This window comes from Mirounga leonina, unplaced genomic scaffold (assembly GCF_011800145.1).
Source record: "Mirounga leonina isolate KUSES-001 unplaced genomic scaffold, KU_Mleo_1.0 Mir_151, whole genome shotgun sequence".
Lineage (NCBI taxonomy): Eukaryota > Metazoa > Chordata > Mammalia > Carnivora > Phocidae > Mirounga > Mirounga leonina.
The window spans coordinates 60,526,963-60,549,215 of NW_023270377.1; the positions used below are offsets into that span (position 1 = coordinate 60,526,963).

General features: G+C 40.2%; 1 protein-coding gene across 1 annotated transcript in view; it reads right to left on the reverse strand.

Annotated features, from left to right (window-relative positions):
* The window catches only part of MYO3B (myosin IIIB), a 394,690-nt gene that overhangs the window by 279,252 nt on the left and 93,185 nt on the right, over positions 1–22,253 (reverse strand). Inside the window, exon 8 of the mRNA XM_035008358.1 lies at positions 5,719–5,784. Coding sequence (XP_034864249.1) covers positions 5,719–5,784 — 66 coding nt within the window. The remainder of the gene's footprint in view (positions 1–5,718; positions 5,785–22,253) is intronic.

Genomic DNA, 22,253 nt, shown 5'->3' on the forward strand with positions numbered 1-22,253 from the left:
GTTGACGTCAGCTGTAGACACTCTTTGATTTATATTATGAAATTCAGGTATGAATTTAAAAAAAGAAGAAAAAAAAAACAGTATGAGGTAAATGGAAAGAATATCATCTAGGATAACCCCATCTAAAAGTCACCTGACATAATGTGCTACAAGCACCAATGTGAAATCTACGGCATTTGCTACAGATCTGGTTTCTCACAAGAGCCAAACCCAGCATTTGTTGGGAAATAAATGGAATATGCTGCCTAGAGTCTGGATTACCCACTTTACTATACCTCTTCTTGCTTCTTTTGGGTAAGGCTGAAACCCTCACTGCCAGGGTTCCTATGATAACAGTATATTCCAGATATATGTGGACACTATACCATGTTTCAAACTTCAAATCACACTGAACCACTTTCTGGTTTACACCATGAGAAAATCAGATTTTATTGGCTGAGTTTATAAGCAGGGTCTAATTGAGATCAAATCAGGCCCTTGGTGCCTTTAGACGATCTATTAGGTAATCTGAATTAGACATTCTTTGGGGAGACATAATCTGGAAACACGCAGCGTTATCTGTTCTTTTCATGAAGAAGGAAAAAAAAAATCCCAATTTTTCAAGATGAGAAAGAAGTTGGGTTGCATTTATAAGTATATTGATCAATATATGTTAAGAGGAAAGAGAAGAATTTGGGGGGGTTTTAAATTAGAATTTTTTAAATTTTGGGCTTCTTCATGAGTTTTTATTAATTCACTAATTCCCTGTAGCTCAAGAGATGCTAATTAATTCAAGAAGCCATAATAGCTAATCATTGGCTAAATAAATCTAAAATGGAGAGAGTCTGTCACTGGAGATACCACTGCTTATTTTAATTAAAATTACCAATTTGTGAAGTAATGTAAATAAAGGTTATTGTATCCTTCCACTCCAGGAAGTATTAACCCTTTGCATGGCCACCTGAGAATCTAACAAGACTTAAAAAGCCAAGAATATTTGTGGAGCTTAATCAATCACTGAGTTAGGATATTTATCATTCCCAGCGTGTTGTTCATGGACATTATAAAAATCGTGTGGAGTAAATCTGCCTTGAAACAAAACAGGGGATGGAGAAGAGCTAAGGGTGGTTGCCTCGAAGGAAATACAATCAATGTGAAGGAAGCAACCACCCCAAAATAAATGATTACCTTTATAAACATTCAGGCCTAGGGAAAAGCAAATGTTCCAGCTCTGAGTTTCCATTTGTAAGGAATAAATTTATGCAAATGCCCATTAGTTTTAGTAGTTTTGTAGCTCAGAGTGATCTCACCTTGTTAACATGCAGTACAGCTGCTTGTAGCCATTTGAATGTCATTTGGAGAGACAGAAAGGTTGCCTCTTCATTACATGACTAAATGGCAAGGCTCAGCCGCAAAGCTCACCTTGGGAACGGGATACACCTGCATGCTTAGCCGCTCAAGCCAGCCAACCCAAGAAAGCAGTGTGTGTAGGAGACCATATAGTGTGAGTCATCACTAAATCCTAAGCTGAGCAGCCATGGTGCTCCTGGTAGATTTACCCTTGCCTAAGAGAAATCCTTCTTTCTTGTCTCTCTGATCAGCTCAGGAGCCATTGATGATAAAGTCCTAAAACTAACTGCTAATAAAATCCCAAAAGTTTTAGAGGCACAATGAAAAGGCACAGTTCACAGATACCTTTTAAACAATGGTTGGGGAAGTATTACAGTTTAGTCAAAGATCTGAAATTAGTCTGAAATGAAAAAAAAGGGACATGCTTTGGGATGAAGGTGAAGCTGGCAAAGGAAAATTACTGTCATCTTGTCAAAAGGCTACTTCTGAATGGAGCCTCCTGACAAAACAGAAGTCTGGCTGAAACTTGAACCAGATAAACTTGTTATGCAAATAGCTTTAGCCATAGGGGAAAGGGCTGATAATGAAATCTCTACAAAGTCAACCACACATTACAGAGGTGACAAAAAACACCAGGCAGGGTCCTAGCTTACAGTTAAAAAGCAGTGCAGAATTTATGTGAGCATCATGTTTAATTTATCATAACTAAGCTGTCAGGAGTACTGCTTTGACAAACGCATAACTAACACATACAAATGAGTCAATTATCACTAACAACCAAAGGTTCAGAACCAAACTGATGTTTCTTTTCTTTTTTTTTTTTAAACCACAAAACATGTTTACTAGTAAGATTTCAGACTTTCTTAAAATCTCTCCTAGTGTCTCCACATTAAGAAGGCTGGACACCTGAAAAACACCAAGCCACCTCCCAGCACCCACCCCCCCCACCCCACTTCATGTACATTCCCTCTCTCATTCACACACACTCTCTCTCTCTCTCACACACACACACACACACACACACACACACACTCACACTCTCTCACACACACAGACAGACCCTGTCCCCTGTCTACACAGCTATAATCAGTAGGCTACAGCCAGGTCAATCCCTTTGGACCACTGCAGCAAACAATGAGAAGTCATACAGGTCCTTGGTAAATGGTGACCAACATGGACCGAAAAAGATCAAAATTATTGAATCACGTCTGCTATGTTTTAGCAGTCACATGGGGATAGGGTATTAAAAGTTTTAAAGCTGCTAAAGAATTTCTAGTCCTGTTTATTCTTTAGAGAGAATCAGTTTATTTACCTTAATACAATGCACTGTTATTCAGTCTACAATGGGAATTGAAGCAATTATCTGAATAATTCAAGCTAAAAACATCTTTCCTGAAATTACCAGAAAATCATCTTCCCCACCCCAGTCCCACCAATATGAAAATCTGAAGGCCTTAATCCTCTGTCCTTCTCCCGGTTCCCTCCCAATATGAACAAGATAAGTATAAAAGCAAACCAAGGCTCTCTCTTTCAATAGACATTTCTAACCCAGTGAGTGTCATTGTTTGTATTTCATTAGAGATTTGAATAAACAGAATGAAATAGTAAAGTCAAATTCAATTGGTAGGCTGAGTAATGGCAGCCTAGGGTATGCAGGCTCATCTATGAAACCAAAGGTTATTATTTGGAATAGTGGGCAGGTTTCTACCTAAAGATATAAAATATAATAATTAGTCCCTAATCTTGAGACTCTATTCCAAAAATCTTGTAAAAAAAAGAACTAATGGTCGAGGAATCTAAGATGGTATATGGGGAAAGCAGGATTGGGAGCTGAAATCAGGAAAGAATCTATGAACAACTATAACATAGAATATTTTCACTAATAAAGCCATTAAGGACAACTCATTATATAAACAGAAGATTGATGACATTTTTGCATATCTTAAATTAGTAGTAAAGCACACAATCACTTGATTTCTATTCACCTTCATTGGTTCATAAGAACTTTTTCAGACTCTCCCTCTCCTGCCGTTTCAACAAGATGCTTTTGCTTTGCCCCGATAGCATGCATACTAAAGGCATTGTTTTTTGTGTTCTGTCTTCCATTCTAGTATCAAGACCCTCTAAGTCTAAAGCAAATCAGGATGAGTGCACCTGGAGTTAAGCAGATTTAAATGGGCATGTCATAGGATACTGCCATAAAGAAAAATCAATAGTTGGGAGGGATTTCCACACTGTTTAACCCTGAGAGTCCCAACTCCATCATTAAGTATGTACCTTTATTCCCAAATCCATCTAAGCAATACCGTGCTTGGTTTAAGAATCCAAATACACTCTTGAAAATATATATAGAAGATAAAATTTAGTGAGTCAAGTCACATTTTAGAAGAATCACAAGAGCTTGGTATAGGAAGGCATATTTGTGAATATGTAATGGATTTTTCTAGGCCAACAGCTTCAAGAAGGTCAATCAAGAGAATCTATATGCAGCAATGGAATGAAAGGAAAACTCTTTAAATCCAGCCTCTGCTAGCAAAATCACTGGAACCCATAGCCCCTGGACTTCTCTCCCTGGGGTGTGTTTCCAGCCACCAGGATGTCTTTAGTTCTCCAGTTCCCTTCACCTCCCCCTTTGGCTCCCAAATCCCAGGAAGTGCCTCTTCCTCTGCTCCTATGTGAGCATCATCCCTCTTCTTCTATCTGTTGTTCCTCTCACCATTATCTGACATTGCCACCTTGAGGTGTGGCTTCTTCTGCATTCTGCAAGCTTTGCAGAAACACCAGAGTGGGGACTGGAGGGGTGAGGAAACGCCCTGGCCCTGAACTTCATGGTCACATTCCAGTACGGCCTTGCTTGGTAGAGTTCTTGGAATATTTACCACTCTTGTCTCCTGACAAAGGTGAAACAAATCCAGGAGGGGCTGGACAAGCAAACAATTGCAGGGACCTTGAACTATGATGCACTTGGAACAACAATTAAATATAGGTTTACAGCTCCTTCTACTAACCCTTGGGGTCAAATATTTTTTTGGAATTCAGAATTTTATCAAATTTTAGAAAAGTAAGCCAGTGCATTTACTGTATGTTATGTAACATTCCCCAGCAGGATCAGGGGCAGAACACTGTACTCAAACACATTAATAGATCTGCAGCAATTCACATGAATATTCACACTGAGTGAGATAAATAAGGACTATAAATAGCTTCACTTCAGTTTAGGTCATGTGTTGCCACCAAATCAGTTCACATAAGGCCAGGGCCTGTAGCTAAATGAGTCAAGTACAAAAAAAACTTTCATTTCTCAGAGCTCTTTGGATTCTAGAATTGTGGATAAGGAATTACTGATCTGTATAATGACTGAGTACAGAAGATGATCAAGGGACCCAGTTTCTTTCATTGCCCTGACTTTTTGAGGAAGCTAAGTCTGCACATAGGCATAAGTTAGAGAAATTTGTGTTGACCCTTCCCTAAGTACTGTTTATGAGCTATTTTTGGCACTTTTCTCCCCCCATGACTTCTGAACACCTTATTTGGTCTACTAGACACTGAGCACACCTCTTCCCAGTCCCTGTACCTGGATATGCCTTGTAATGCCTGGTCTGGACTTCTGCCCCCACAGTTCATCAGGAGCTTAGCTTGGGGTCACACAGTTCCCTCCAGCATACTGAGCATCTTCCCCAGATCTGGGACCAGTGTGGTCCTCTATCAGACCAGGGGCCAGGCCAAAAGCTCATATTCCCAGAACTGAGTCACCATCCTGTTGGTGTTACTGTTGGTTCTGCACCTGTCTTAGTCCCATTCTATCTTGCCTAGCTCCTGGTAACATAGCTCCCATCAGGCACACCACCCATCACTTGGGTTTTCATCTTGTTCTCCCTGCCCTGAGCCCTGGCTGGGGCTGTTCACCTTGGTGCCTCCGGCTTGAGATCCTACTGTGCCCCTCAATCATCTTGGGAACTGGAGCTGTGTTCCCACACCACAGATCTAGAGCAAAGCCCAACTTCCAAGCTATAAGACCCCCATAGAAGGCTGCCACCCTCTGTCTCTTCCCTGGGCCTAGTGGGGGCGGGGCATCATAGTTTCAGATGTTGAGTTTCCTCCACTCGCAGTATTCGCCCCAGGACAAGTAGATTAGATAAATGTGAGTAGATTCTCAGATAAATGTGACCCATATGATCAGGAGGTCTGATTACAGTCAAAAGTCAAATGGAACTCTTTATTTTTCAAATCCTGCAGAGGCATCTTCTATCATTTACTGGAACAAATTCTGTGTCATATGTGCTAAAAGGCATAACAACTTTTAGCGCCAAGTAAATTCCACAGCTCAGATTTCCAATCACTGTTCAAGGCCTTGCTGGATAAGCAATTTTTAGTGGAAGAAATACTCACTGTGAAATAAAGTGGTTGAACTCCTCACACCATTTTTCCGGATGAAGTAAAGTAGGTGGAGGATTTCTGAAAAACAAAAACAATTTTTTTCTTACAAAAAAAAAAAAAGTGTTTAGTTAAAGGCAAAATACCAACTTGTCTTTACTGATATTGTTCTAAATAGCTCTGATAAAATCCATTCTGTTTCTTCCCGGGTGGGAGCCACTCGTTAGTGGTAAATTACAAAGTTCCAGCCCCTATTTATTTAGTCCTTCATTTTCATTGATTAAAGGCCTACTATGTCCATGGTTTTCTGTAGGAGCTATGAGAGTTACACAGATCAGGACCATTCCTCAGGGAGCAAGCACTAATGAGGGGCAAGGCAAGCATACAACCACTATAACCGAGAGCTGAGTATTATTAATGCCATAAGAAAGAAAGCTACAAACCTAGTGCTAGGGGCTTTAGAGAAATTTTACAAGGATTTTCAGATCATTATACTACCATGTGAATTAATTATGTGATGCATTTAAAGTACACTCATAAATTCATCAGTCAAATTTTTAACCATTTCCTGTATGTCAGCTTCTGCAATAGGCACTGGGGAAAGCAAAACAGCTAAAACAGTGTTCCAGGCCCTATTGGGTCCCTGCGTAGAGAGGGTGACAGACATCTAACATAACTAAGTACTGGAGGTCCAAGAGAACTAGAGAGCTGCAGAAAGACTCTGGTAACCAGGCCACTTCCTAGAGAGAAGGCAGGATAAGGGGAAAGTAAGAGCCCTGCATTTGGCTGAATATTTACCCAAAGAGATTAGATTTTAAAACAGAACTGACATTACCTTTAATTGGTAAGAGCTTTTTTTCTGGTCATAAATGGAAGTAGGGGCTTCTGGGCAAATTAAGTATAGCAAATAGAGAAAGTTACATTTCTGTACATCTGAAATAGGACTGTAAATCTTAAACACATTATATAAGTTATCTTTGTTTTCACCTGGGTTCTAACTACTTCCTAAAGCCACAGATTGCTTAGCTTCAAAAGGTAGAAGAATGGGAAGCAGCGAGAATGACTGAACTAAAAAAAATGCATCAGATAATGTGATTACAATTTACCTCTCAATACCCATTCTCCTCTCATTTTTTTTAGTACAGCTTTTATTCTGACACAATGCTGCTATATAAAGACTACGTTTTCCTGAGTTTCTTGCAGCTAGATGTGTCCATGTGACTGAGTTCTGGCCATTGCTAAAATTGTTCAATGGTATTTCCAGGAAGTCTTCTTCTTTTTTTAATTTTAAAGATTTTTTTTTTTAATTTATTTATTTGACAGAGAGAGAGATAGCGAGAGCAGGAACACAAGCAGGGGTAGTGGGAGAGAGAGAAGCAGGCTGCCCCCCAAACAGGGAGCCCAATGCGGGGCTTGATCCCAAGACCCTGGGATCATGACCTGAGCCAAAGGCAGACACTCAATGACTGAGCCACCCAGGTGCCCCTCCAGGAAGCCTTCTTAAAAAGAGGAGCAACATCTTCCTTCTTCCCCCTTGCTGCTTCCTGGAGTATGGATGTGATGGCTGGAGCCTGAGCAGCCATTTGGGACATGAGGTAAACTTGAAAATGAAAGCTATAAGCTGAGTATGGCAAAGAAGATGGATAGGAAACTGGATTCATGATGACACTGCAAAGCTGCCGTACCAGCTCTAGACTGCTTCCTGTTAGTCTTCCTTAACAGGAGAGAAGTAAACTTCCACCCTTTTTAAGCCATTGTTAAAATGCAATTAATCCTAAATGAGTCAACAATATTTCAGAGTATTATCCTATCACATGATGAGAAGAGAAGTTGATCAGTGATACAGAAATACACGAAGATATGTGGGAGCATAATTAAGGAACAATTTACCCAATCTGGTGAGTCCCAGAAGACTTTATAAAGAAGATGAACTTAAACTGACCTCTGAAGATTAGGATGGATTTTTCAAGACAGAGAAAGAGAGGATTGACACAACAGGCTTAGAAAACAACATGTACCGGGCGCCTGGGTGGCTCAGTTAGTTAAGCGACTGCCTTCGGCTCAGGTCATGATCCTGGAGTCTCAGGATCGAGTCCCGCATCGGGCTCCCTGCTCGGCAGGGAGCCTGCTTCTCCCTCTGACCCTCCCCCCTCTCATGTGCTCTCTCTCTCTCATTCTCTCTGTCTCAAATAAATAAATAAAATCTTTAAAAAAAAAAAAAAAGAAAGAAAACAACATGTACCAAATCACAGAAGTGTAAAAAAGTCTGGTAGGTTCAAAGAACGTAAGTAATTTTTTGAGGCTAGACTATGTGATTCTTTTGGATCTGGAGAGAGAGCAGGAGGGAAGGAACAGTGATAAGAGAGAAGTATATAATTTCCCTGTTCTGCATAAGAATTTAATTATCCTTCAGATCTTCTGATTCAAAGACCCAAAGGAAAATTATCTGTGTGCCCAGCTAGAAAGAGTAAGCAGCTCAAGGTTGCCCTTCAGTTATTTTGGAGGCTGCCTCTATCTCGTTCATTTTATTCAACAATATTTGCCTTCATCTTTCCCTTGCATTTTTTAAATAATCAAAGTACCATCATATAACTTCTGCTTCAGTGCTTATTTGAACTGACCTGTTCTTACTGGCTCCAGCTGTTTGAGGTCCCAGCTGTGGGCCTCAGTGTGGCCTCTCTCAGTGACATTATCCTACATCATCTCCTAGAGCCCTTTCCAGAACTTGAACTTTCCTTAGGTTTTCTGCCCATTCTGAGCTCACTGAGGTCAGTCCCACAGAGAAGACATGCTTAAGCAATTTACTATCTAATAGACTTAATTCACCCCTAAAGCAGTTAACCATGACCAAGAAGTCACTTGTAGACAGAATAAACAGACTTGATTAAAACAACCCTAGTAGGCTCAATACTGGCCAGCTGAGCATGAAGGGACAGCCCTCTGCTGCAACTGAAGAATGACCCCGCAAGGGTCCATTGGAGAAATGGATGGCAAGCATCCACTCTTGTGTAGAGAACACTGCACTTTCCTGTTTTCAGTCTAGGTATCAGCAGGAACTACAGGCCGGGCGATGGTTTATGAGCTGGCCTGAACCTCTGCAGCAGGGCACGGAGGAGGAAGCAGGAGATCACCACTCATCCAGACCATCACCAATCCCTGGTGGCCTCACATGAACCCCAAACAAGGAAACATCTTTGAAGCTTGGCATCATAGGAATTTGGTTTCAGAGAAGCTTATTTGACCTTGTAGGTAGGTGCCCTGTCTTTCCTGAAGTCGATCCATCATACTTAGGTTCAGTGAAGAGAGATCTTGTGAAAGATTATTATCTGTGTATAATGAAAACTAAAAGGAATATGAAGGCTTTATGGTATTTTGTTTGCACTAGCAATATAAATTCCAGTTCTCTCGCCATCCAGGAGGAGCACCAAATAGTAACGATGGTACCTTTTTTGGCTGTCAATACCACAGATGCAAGCTGCAACCGTGCCCAGCGGGTCTCTCTCCAAAAGGAGAGGAGATGCTTCATGTTCAGTGCGATGGGAGAGTCAGTGCATAGCTGTGATTCAGAGACAAGCAGGCATCCCTCACTTATGTGTATGGATGCCAAGAGCCTGCAGAATGTTTGAATGGTGAGTGGCCGGAAGGACTGTGAATCTAAATAACCAGCTCTAATTTGGATAATGTTTATAAACATACATTTTGTTTTTTGAGAAAAGGCAAAAAGCGAAAATAGTGTTCAGTGTTTGTTTTGCAGTAAGTCTTTATAGGGGCAGTGCAAAGTCCAAACAGTGAGAGAGGCCCCACCAAGCTCCCTCCCTCGGAACTACACTCAACTTCTCAGCATCACGCTGCCATAGCCTTGAATCCTGTCTGTGAGCATCTGTACTTTAACTCGATTTATGTTGTGCATCCATTAGCAATGTGTCCTAAGGCATCAGAAAAGCCTAAAAGAGGTTATCTTTTGGGTCTTGGAATGCTCAAAAATTTTTCTATATAAATTAATGACAATTGCTTCTTTGCTTTACACTATTTTAGCTCAAGAAAGATTTCATAGGAACACTCTACTTTCAGGTAGCAGGGGAAACCTGTATTTGATCTGAGTTTTGCCTGTCTGGGTTTTACTCCTGTGATTTGGACGCCAAGTTCAATTTCTATAAAGATGATCTGCTGTACACAGACAGCATTAGGGCTACATGAGACTAGAAGCATGGGGTGATGTTAAAGAGAGTCGTGAACCTATTATATATCCATTTTTGACCTGGGTCCAGCAAATACAATGGAGATCAAGTTAACCTTCTTCTCCCAAAGCCTAATAAACTGCTTTTCTGAATAGCTGAACTGAATTCATTCTAGTTCCTGAAATGGAGAAACAGCTGACTGGGGTGGGCACCTGGCCTCTGGATAGCCAATCCCCATTTAAACTTTTGGCCTATGCCATGTAATGATGCAAAATGATAATCTGGGTCAATCTGATTCTCTCTAGGTTTTTTCCCCCACCTTGAACTAAAAAAATAAACACAAAACAAACAAAAGAATGAAGGAGTTTAGAATGAGAGCTGAAGCTAAAAGATCCATGATGACAGGGCAAATGGGAGAGGTCACGGAGCACAATGTGCAAGCTGAAGTTTTAGGAAGCAGAAACTATGAGGAGGCAGAAAACGAGGGAATGAGGAGAAAACAAGCCAGGCAGAGGAGAAAGGATGAAATGTGTCACAAAAAAAATGAGACCCCATAGGCTATTCTTGAGTTCCTTTTATGAGTGCTGCTCTCTCTGGTGCACCTGGAATATTACTGGCCACAGCATTCTATTCTTGGCCCTATTCTCTTCCCATTCTCCACATTCACTGAGGGCTCACTACATGTCAGCGGCTCCCTGTTCTCTTCCCATTCTCCACATTCACTGAGGGCTCACTACATGTCAGCATCTCCCCAATCTCTATCTCCTGCCTTGATTTCTCTTCTGCCTTTTGGCTAGTGCATCCAACTACTTTCTAGATGTTCCATTTTGATTTCCCAGGGGCACCTTAAAGTCAGCATGTTCAAAACAGAACTTATCTTCTTCCCCTAAATCTGCATTCTACTTGGTTGTTGGAGTCAGAAACTTGGGTTCTACCCTCTCCCATAACCCCACATCCAATTGGAGAAGGCAGAATAATGGCTCCCCAAAGAAGTCCACATTCTAATGCCCAGAACCTAGAGAATACTCCACTTTCCATGGCAAAAGGGACTTTGCTGATGTGGTTAAGGTTAAGGACATGAAGGATTACCTTAAATTATCTGGATGGATTCAATTTAATCTCTAGTCCTTTAGTTGTTTTTGTTTTTGTTTTTAAGATTTATTTACTCATTTGAGAGAGAGAGAGCAAGAGAGAGAGAGCATGAGCATTGTGGGAAGGGGCAGAGGGAGAGAGAGAATCTCCAGGAGATTCCCCACTGAGTGAGGAGCGTGACATGCGGCTCGATCCCATGGCCCCAAGACCACAGCCTGAGCTGAAATCAAGAGTCAGATGCCCAACCAACTGAGCCACCCAGGTGCCCCTAATTTCTATTTCTTTAAAGTAGAAAAAAGAGGCAGAAAGAAGAGGCAGGAGAGATTTGAAATGTGAAAGGGACTCTACTTGCCACTGCTGGCTTTGAAGGCAGGGAAAGGGTGTCAGGTGCCAAAGAATGCATGTGGCCTCTGAAAGATGGGAACGGGCCTCTGCTGATACCCAGCAAAGAAATGGAGACCTCAATTCTACAAATGCGAGAAACTGAATTCTGCTAATAACCAGAATGAATAAGGAAACCCATTTTCCCTTAGTGCCTCCAGAAAGAGGTGCAGTCCTGCCAACACTCTGATTTTAGCCCCGTGAGAGCCATGTCAGATTTCTAACATACAGAACTAGAAGATAATAAATCTGTGCTATGTTAAGCTGCTAAATTTGTGGTAATCTGTTATGACAGCAATAGAATACTAATACATCAATCAAGTACCAAGTCCTATCAATTCTACTCCCTAAATTCCTTTCTAATCACTTCATCCTCTCTTTCATGTCCTAATTCAGTCACTTACCATCTCATACCCAGACTACTCCAGTAGCCTCCTTATTTTTCTCCCTCCCTCTATTCTCATCTCCCTCTAATCCATCTTGCACTTGGCAGTGAGAATTTCCTTATAACATACAAATCTGACCTTGTTATTTTCTTGCTTAAAATTCTTCAGTAGATCCACACTGCCAGCATGATAAAATCTCAACCCCTCTGCATGATATGCAAATGGCTTTGCATGTCCATCTACCCAATCTCATCTCAAACTACTTCCCGATGTGCACCTGATACTGCAGTACTGTACTGCACAGTACTTGTACCTCCTAAAACAGGTCCTGTTATTTCATGCCTCAGGGCCTTTGCATATGCTATACATTCAGTTTAAAGTGCTATCCCCAATTTGTCTACCTGGTATACTCCTACTCATGCTTCATGTGTATCTTTAGTACTCAGCACAGAAGCACTCCATAAATTTTTGCTGAATTAATGACAACATGAATGAATGCACACAAATATCCATCTATTGTAAGTAAGCCAAGAAATGATGCCAGGACAAAATATGACTTGGTCCTCAAAGTAGCATAAAATTAGACAAAGTGAAACAGCTTCTTTGGATGTGAGCAAATTCTAACTAAATAATGCAAACAAGCAGGGTTTGAGGAACAAAGGAGTCCCCTTTGGTGCTGATTTGGGTTGGATTTGACAATACAAGCCTCATCTCTATTCTTCTGAAGCCTGAATGTCCCCAGATCCCTGAACATACCTGACCAAAAGGAGGAAATAAATCATGATTAAAATCTCATCACAGACATTATCTGATGTCAGGACCATTATACACATATGCATGGTGAGTTGGAGATAGGAGGAGATTAATACTAATAACTACCACATGTTGAATGCTAACTACCACCAATCTCCTTGCCAAACAAGCCTATGAAATAGAAATTATTACTCCAGTTTCACAGGTGGGGAAAATGCAGCTTAAAAGAAGAAATTTTCTTAAAAACATCCATCAAAAAGTGGACAGGTCAGGTTTTAAACAAGTATTTCTATCCCGATATCCATACTCCTCACTGTTTTCTGTATTTTATTTCATGAAGAGTCCATTACACTGGAAGATGAATCTACATGAAAAAAATGAAAGAAAAACAATTAGCAAGCAACACCTCTAGAAGGTGCAAAATGAAGTCCTCAAATACAAAAGCACACTCACCGAAGAGATGTGGAGTAAAAAATTTCTCAATGAGACTGAGTTAATTAAGAAAAGCTTCCTGGAAGTTGTAAATTTTGAGGCAGGTCCTAAACAGAGTACATACACCAGTTGGTGAGGGGAGAAGGGTGTTAAGGAAGGAAATGGAGAATATAGAGAGGAAGATATAAAGACATTAGTATAATAACTAATAAATAATCATTAACATGCAGTTAAATAAACTCATGGGAGTGCATTCAAATGGTATTCTATTTATTTACTCATAAAAGCAATAAAGTAAGGCGCTGAGCACAATTAACCATTCTGGGAGTATTAACCATAGCAACAGAGCGGCCATCCTGATCTACAATTGGTAGATTCATTTATGTGGTTGAATGGCTAGGTTTGTATCTGTGTCTCATCCTTAAGTATCACCACCTAGCCCTAGCCAAAGTTGCTTTTCTCCTAGGGCACATCTTCATTGTTCAAAATCAATTACTTAAAATTTTTTATATTTATTCCTAATACATGACTCAATCTTAATGTAGAGAATTCCCCAATGCAGGAACATAATGTCAGGGCAGAAGACCTTCCTCCACCGTATGGTCCTTCTAGCTGGATTTAGAATCAAAATGACATGAGACAGATTAACAGGGGAAAGTCCAATTTAATAGCATATGCATGGAGAATCCACAGACATGGAATTCCAAAGACAATGAAGCAACATGAAGATTGTAAGAGCTAAGGAGAGGGGTAGGAGCCTGAGAACACACAGGGGAGAAAGACCATTAGCAAGGAAGTGAAAGGAAATGTTTGGAAAAACAAAGGTTTGCCCTATTATGCAGATCATTTTTTAGGTAAATGAGAGTCTCCGTTCATAGCTCTCTTCCTGGTACAGTCTCTCCTTTCCAATGTAAATTTAGGCACTTGAAGGAGAGGCAGAGAGCTTTTCCTGCATCTACTGGGTTTTGATTACCTTTAACTCAAAATAATCTTCATGCCAAAGTGGCACATTCTGGGGCATCTCATCCTGTGCTCATTCGATAGAAAGCAAAAAGCAAAATATCTCTTCACTACCACCCCTAATCTCAGACCCTTGCCCATATCAGTGTGGCTTGTAATCTTTCAGACCTTTTTATACACATTTTTAATATTTTCTATAAATGCATATAGACTGTTTTGCTGTGCTAAAAGTATATAATAAATACAATATAAATTTTATAATACACATAGTTGGGGACAGTAGAAATGGGATTAAATGCTACATATAAGTGTCCTGGTACTTCTATTTTCTATTCAATAACATGGTTTAAAGATCATCCCATGCCAACTTGATACCTAAATAGTATTCCACAATGTGGGCATACTATAGTTTGTTTACCCATTCACTCATTGATATTCAGGTGGTTTCTATTTTTTTCACTCTTAGAACGAAGGCTGAAATGGTTTACACATGCCACATGTCCTATGTGATTTCTAACTTTTAAAAGATTTTTTAGGTGACAAACACTGAACATTTGTCACTGAACATTTAGGATCCTACTATGTAACTTAAATGCAGAAAAGAGTAGGCACAGATTGACTCCTCTCCTCAAGGTGGCCCAGTAAGCAATTTCAGAGCCGAGGAGGAAGTGGCCATGAAAAGGCCCTACAGGGTTGTGAAGAGTGCCCCTAAGCCACCACTCCATAGAATACACTGTAAATGGGAACTCTAAATTGTTCAACTCCACCCGTGTCAGGCTTTGAACCCCCGCTGCTGGATTCCATTCTGCCACTTGCAAGAATCTGCTACCTAGATTGAACAGTGAGTATCTCTGGGTAATTACCTTGACATATGAGGCACAGACCAAGATTTATTCAAAATATACATATGCTATACATCTGCTAAAGAGGAATCATTTGAAAAAATTACGTAGTTGAAGATATTTATTTATTTATTTATTTATTATTTTTTATTTTTTTTTAAAGATTTTATTTATTTATTTGAGAGAGAGAGAATGAGAGACAGATAGCAAGAGAGGGAAGAGGGTCAGAGGGAGAAGCAGACCCCCCGCTGAGCAGGGAGCCCGATGCGGGACTCGATCCCGGGACTCCAGGATCATGACCTGAGCCGAAGGCAGTCGCTTAACCAACTGAGCCACCCAGGCGCCCGAAGATATTTCTTTAAAATCAGAAAATAGATGATATGAAAATGACAGAGAAATCAGAATCACAATGCTATACACTGCACCTCAGTAAATGTGAAAGATTTCCAGGTTGGAAAAGACATCCATGTTAACATGGATGCTGAATCTACCATAAAGGCATCTCCCGGGGTGCCTGGGTGGCTCAGTCATTAAATGTCAGCCTTCAGCTCAGTTCATGATCCCAGTTTCCTGGGATTGAGCCCCAAATTGGGCTCCCTGCTCAACGGGAAGCCTGCTTCTCCCTCTCCCACTCCCCCTGCTTGTGTTCCCTCTCTCACTGTCCCTCTCTCTCTGTGAGATAAATAAAATCTTTAAAAAAAAAAAAAAAAAGGCATCTCCCAATCCGAGTCAATCCTTTGAAGTAGGGAAAAGGAGAGGAAGAGGTCTGCAAGGAGAACACTAGATGAGGAGGCGTCTGGAAGGAAGTAAACGTAGGAGAAGAAAAGTATCTTTTCCTTTATACTTTAGGTTCCTAACAGGGACTTCTGTAACAAGGGACAGATTAATAAGAAAAAAGCACACAAATTTATTTAATAGAAGTTTTACATAACATGGTAGCCTTTATAAGGAAACGCAGACCTGAAGAAATGGCTAAACCTGAGTGTTTTTATGCTAGATTTTTTTTTTTTTTTTTTTTTTTTTGAGAGAGAGAGTGCACAAGCCAGGGTCTTGGGGTGGGGGAGGGAGGCAGAGGGAGAGAGAGAATCTTAAGCAGATTCCACACCCAGTGCGGAGCCCAATGAGGGGCTTGAACTCACAATCCCGAGATCATGACCTGAGCCGAAATCAAGAGTTGCTTAACCAACTGAGCCACCCAGGCGCCTCTGATTCTAGTTCTTAATAACCTAATTTGACCCTGTCCCTAAATAACACCATTTGCAATGTTAAGCTATAATCCTTAAAATATAAAGTTACCACATCAAATCACAGGGCTCATAACAAACCCATTCTTAACCATTTACCACCAGTAAGTGACAAGATACTCACTTCCTCTGGCTTTTCAGGCCTGCAAGAATCTGTTTCAAAGGTCATCTCAGAATCTGAAGACTACATTATGTTCCCCATGTCAGGGGTTACTAGCCCAGGCCTCTATTTGATACTGGATGTGTTACAGAGCTTTATTAATCTTTGGTCACTACACCAACATTTCAAATGTTCACAAAAGTCACATTTTCTCATACTCTCTAAAACACATTGGGGTACTTTTCTCTCCACTGTACTCTCCTTATGCAAACACATAGGACGCACAAGCAACTCAGCCATGCATGCTGAGTGCAGGAGAAAGTCAAGGACAATAAAAGGCGCCATGTCAACAGAGATGATGGAGGGGACAAGTGGCATGTGGCTCACTGTCTGAGCCAATGTGATCATTTGCTGACACCTAGTTCTTCAACTTCCTCCTTCAACAAGAACTCAGCAATGCCATCAAGTCCAACTGTTAAAGTCTAATCTATCAGGGAAGTAGACCTTGCCCAAGGGCTGGCTAATGACCCTTTTCGTCAGTGGTCCTTCATGCACAGAGTGGAAGCCACAAGTCTATTTTTTTCACACAGTTTTAAATGCATTATCTGTTAATTCATGATTGTAAGGAGATGTGTTTCGAATAGATCAGGTTGTTTTCTAAATGTTTTCCTATCACCAAATTCTGGACTATTTATGTGGTTCTGTGGGGACCCACTCATTGAAGATGAATAGTATGGTGTGTCTAAGCATTCTGGCAATATAGAATCATTCCTCAATTAGGGTGGCATTTTAAGAAAAAACAGCTTTATACATTGGCATGAAAGTCACAGTGATGGGGTAGTGGCCAGGGGATAGGCAACGTTAAATAGACATGCTAGACATGCTGTGCTTTCCTGAAGTATCCATTTTTTTTTTTTTTTTGGTGATAAGTTATTTTACATTGTTTTATATGAAAATCATCAGTGAGGGACGAGGAGACAATAAAAAGTAGGACTTCTTCCTGTCTCTGCCGTGAACTAATTTAGGAATAAGATAGTCAGCAGATTGGGTCTTAAATAATACTTTATTACTGATAAAGCTGATCTTGGAGAATGTGGCTTTCATCTGCAGGGAGCTGGGTTTTAAAACTGAAAGACAGAGTTAGACAAACTTATCTGGCAGGTCTTGGGCCCAGGGCTGGACCACCATAGGTCCTCACTCAGGGGCAGAGCCTTGGCCACTGAGCTGACTGCTGCCTGAGAACAATCACCCAGGGCAGGCTGACTCCCAAGAGAAGGGAGAAGGGAGAGGAGCTGTGATATGCCTCCCCCAACTCACCATCTGTATACATCACACCTGACCCTCGAGGATCTATCAATTTGGGTCCAATCAGAAGGCAGAAAAACACTATTAATTTGAACAGGGAAAATTTAATATAATTATTTACTTGTAATAGGGGATTAGATGCTGAGGAGTAAAGAACTCTAACAAGTACAGGAAGAGCAGATACTGGAAAAGAGCTACTACCTCTAGCTGAGACAGAATACCCAAGGAAGAAACGAATTTAGAAGAGTCCCTGACCCAAAACCAAGACTGAGACTCAGACCTCTCTGGAAAGGATGTGACTAGGGCCACAGGTGGTGAAGTTTTCTGAAGTGAGACAAGCCAGGCTGGCAAACAGGAAACCACCTGCCAGGATGCCTTTGACACTTAAGTGGGAAGCTGCTCAATGAGTACTGGTAAAACTTGCTGTAGGGTGAGCACCAATGGGTGTCCCAAATACCACTGGGAGGCGAAAACCACAGAAACAAGAAGAAAAAAGTACACCAAAACCAGGACGAGGCCCCTTTCCTCCTGCAGTGGCCTTCCAGTGCCCTCTACTGACAATGCCTAACATCTGCCATATGGCAAAGGAGAAATCTTTATTGAGTCTACTCCAGTATCACAAAGCAGGGCAAAGAAGGGGAGAGTCAGAGCTGAAAAGCACTAAATTGATAACTGGTGCAGGAAGGAAGTGAATGGGAGAATATAGAGATGCCACAGTGTTCTGATGTTCTTTTTTATTTTTAGATGAAACTAAAATTTTTTAGGAAATTTCTATTTCAGGCTTGCCATAAGCTATTTCCAACCATCATCAATTGAAGGAGTCCAGTATCCTCTGACATTAGATGCATTTGCTAGATATATTTCAGAGGTAATGAAGAGATAATGGAAACCTTCTTTCCCCACTTAAAAAATCTGTTTTGTCATGGTGCATGAAATGTCCTCATTAAGACTCATTGTTTTCTATCCCAGAAGTTCCTTATTGAAAGGGGAATGTTCTGGAAAGCATCTTATTGTAAACCTTTATTGGCCAAAACTTTACTTGGAAAAAATGGCGAGACAAGAATAAAAACTTAGAAAAAGGCACCCAAAACAAGGACCAGTGAGCAGACAGGACCACAAACACAGACTTAATCTCTTTGTGGTTTTCCATTTCTACAGTTTCAACTTTTTGTGAGATGAAAAACTGAAGAGTCAGGTAGTATCTTATTCTTATTCTTTCCTGTCTTTCTGCCTCTAAGATTTCTCTTAGGAAAGAAAAGAATTAATGAAAGTTAGTGTGGTTCAAAACTCTTTTGCCAGGATAACGGCCATAGAGGGGAACTCCTTTTTCTTCTGGGCCCCCTTTCCTACCCACATGGTTACGAGTGCTAGATAGTGAGCAGGCTGAAGGGAGCTGGTAATGGTTCTTCCCCCTATTCTCTCAAGCCCAGTCAGGAACCCATGGCTTTCCTTCAGCTGGACCACTTTTCTGCAGAGTCTAATATTATTTCTAATATTATTTCCAAAATAAATATTATTTTTATCCTTAATTTCTTGAGAGCTTATTATGTATAAGCACTGTGCTAAGAATTTACTCATTTAACCCTCACATATACTCTGTGACGCACGTTACACAATCCCCTGTTTCCAAGACAAAGAAACCAAGGCTTAGAGAAGCTAGAAGGTTTTCAGTGCAGGCGGCCTGATCCCAAAGAGCACAACTGCAACCATTGCGCTGTCCTGCTTCCCCACTAAGGAATTCCTCTTGGTTAATTAGACAACACAACATCTTTAGAGTCTGCCAGAACAATTTACATCATATTAATGGGAGAATAGGGGCCCAATTTGATAAGCCAGTTCAAGCATAGTACTCTTCAGATCATGAAGACATTAGCAAGCAAACCCAAAGAATATTTTGTTTAGGATGCAGAAGGATCAGTAATAGGGAATATGAGCTGAGAATGTTTTCATCTGTTGAGTTTTATGCATCCTCTGTCATTCAGCTCCCTCCAAAGTCACAGCTGGTAAAACCAAATGGGTCATTTTACCACAATCAGACTAATGTCACAGTTCAAGAAGCGCCATTTGTCCTCTAAGGCAAAGCCATGCACCTAATTACAACACACTGTTAATAAATTTATAATAGACAAAAAGAAATTGACTGCTATGGATTTTTTTCCTAGCAAAGCAAAACCATTTAAGGGGCAGATTGCAAATCTATTCCTTCTTTTATTGTTTCAATAAAGTTAGCAATATATTCTAGATGGGAAAACCAGGGCAGACCTCAGCTGAACAGATTGTATCATCAGATCCTACCACATTGCCTCTAATGGGGAAATTAACAGCTGAATATCAACACCTGTCACTGTGAGCCGAGCAGACCCTGGCACACACACCAGGTAGGAAGGCTGTACAGTTCCTTAGAGCAATCTGAGCCTGGGCCACCAGAGACAATATGCATGCCAATGCCCACAGAAGCAGGCTCCATTTAAAATCAAGTAGATACACTAAATGCCAGGGGAGATGAAGCGGCAGTTCCTAAGGAGGTCTGGGTGTTAACAACTGAGAGCTCTAAAGAAGTTTTAGAGATACTGTGCTAACTGCAAGAATGGAATCACACAGACTTAGGCAGACACTGGCCCCAGCAGGAACCACTGAACATTCATCCCCTTTCAAGGGCAAAGGTACTACCAGAGCAGCACCCCCTCTCACACTTGGGTGGTTTGAGTCATGTCTCCTCTGGGTAGATTATGGTCAATTGTTTTCACCATCCTCAAGATCAATTACAATCATTGCTACTGAATGAATTATGTCTCAAGTCCTGGCAGTTTGTGAGCAAGCCCAAGTGAGCAAGCCCACATTTATTTTTCTGACATTGTAAGCATGTTTTCTCTTTACAAGGGCTTTTGCAATTTTTCTACTGGGTTGCCTAGCAACCTTTGAAGGGACAGAAATATGGAGGAGGGATGCTGGAGACATAATGATGAGTGAATCTGTATTTATTTCACAGATTCCTTTTTAAAAGTCATTCTGTTGTCCCCTCCTGGGGTGGGTGTGGGTGTGGGTGAGAGGCTGTGTGATATTATCCTAGTGCTTCTACTCTTCTAGCAGGAGCAGTCAATGCCAGCAAGTATATTTACACAAGCATATTCAGCAAATGGGAGGTTATATCTGGTTATTGCCTAGTAATACATATGAAGATGAATAAATACATCACACCATCAGAAACTTGAGTAAACACAATGCCCATTGACTGTCCTCGCTTAAGGTCTCAGACCATGCCAGAGGAAAGCCTGTAATCTCTCTCATTTCATCCTAGTCGTGACTAGGATGAATGCTGCGTTCTTGTTTGCCTCCTGTCCTTTCTTTTACTAAATTATATGTCCCTACAAAAACAACTCATTTTGTTTTTGGTGTCAAGTTTATTTGCAAGGAATTGAGCAAAGCAGCCTCCCATGATTCTTTTAATTTCTTGTGTGTCTGTGGTTACTTCCCTCTTTTTTAAATTGTCTGTGTTTAAGCTTTCTTTTTTCATGATTAGATTAGTTAGTAAGTCATCTGTTTTGTTATTTTTATCCAAAAAAAGCTTATGATTTATATATTGGTTCTACTGCTTCCTATATTTTACTTCATTAACTTCCACTTCTATTTTATTACTTTCTTCTACTTAGGTTTTAAATTTTTAAAAATTTCTTGGATGGGAAGCTTAATTTCTTTACTCTCATTCTTTCTTGGTTATTAATATAAGTACTTAGGACTATGAATTTGCCTCTAATCCCTGCTTTAACAATTTCCCCTTAATTCTGATATATAGTATTTTGATAATAATATGTTTATATATTCTTCAATTTCCATTTAGATTTTTTTTAGAAAGAGACAAAAATAAGTATATATTTATTAAATAAGTATATATGTATAGTACATTTATATAATATATAATATAAATATATATTACTATACAATTATATAAAAACATATAGATCAAAACTTGTCCCTTATGAATAGAGAATGCTCTTTACAAGTGCCTCTGAAACTTTCACAAAAACTTACACCATTGCTTATTTTGTACATATTACGTCTGTCATGGATTTAAAGAGGTTCAATAAGTAACTTCTGCAACCATGTATATCTCCTTATAATTTATGTAGTTTGTAGTTTCTGTTTCATGAGCATGATGCCATAAATATACTTCTTATATCTTCATTAAAAATAGCATTTATTGGGGCGCCTGGGTGGCTCAGTTGTTAAGCGTCTGCCTTCGGCTCAGGTCATGATCCCAGGGTCCTGGGATCGAGCCCCACATCGGGCTCCCTGCTCAGCGGGAAGCCTGCTTCTCCCTCTCCCACTCCCCCTGCTTGTGTTCCCTCTCTCACTGTCTCTCTCTCTGTCAAATAAGTAAATAAAATCTTTAAAAAAATAGCATTTATTAAAAAGTGCCCTTCTTAGACGAATTTAATGGTTTGGGTCCTGGATTCAATATTGTCTAATATTAAGAATACAATGCTATAATTATTACTTCATAAAACCTTCTCTCTTTTAAAGAAGTTAAGAGAAAATGAGAAAAATATATTTAAAGAGTCTTTCATATTAACTTATATGTTTACCATTTCTTTAGTTCTTTATTTCTTGCTGTGGACTTCAGTTACTATCTGTTATCATTTCCTTTCAGCCTGAAGGATAACCTTTAGTATTTCTTATAAGGCAAGTTAGCTAACAACAAATTCTCTCAGTCTTTATCTAGGATTGCCTTTATTTTGCCTTCATTTTTGAAGGATAGGTTTGCTAGATATAAAATTACTGGTTGACAATTTTTTCCAGCACTTTGAATATGTCATTCCACTGCCCTCTGATTACCAAGGCCAAATTGAGTGAGGTGATAAGTTAGCCATAAGTCATAT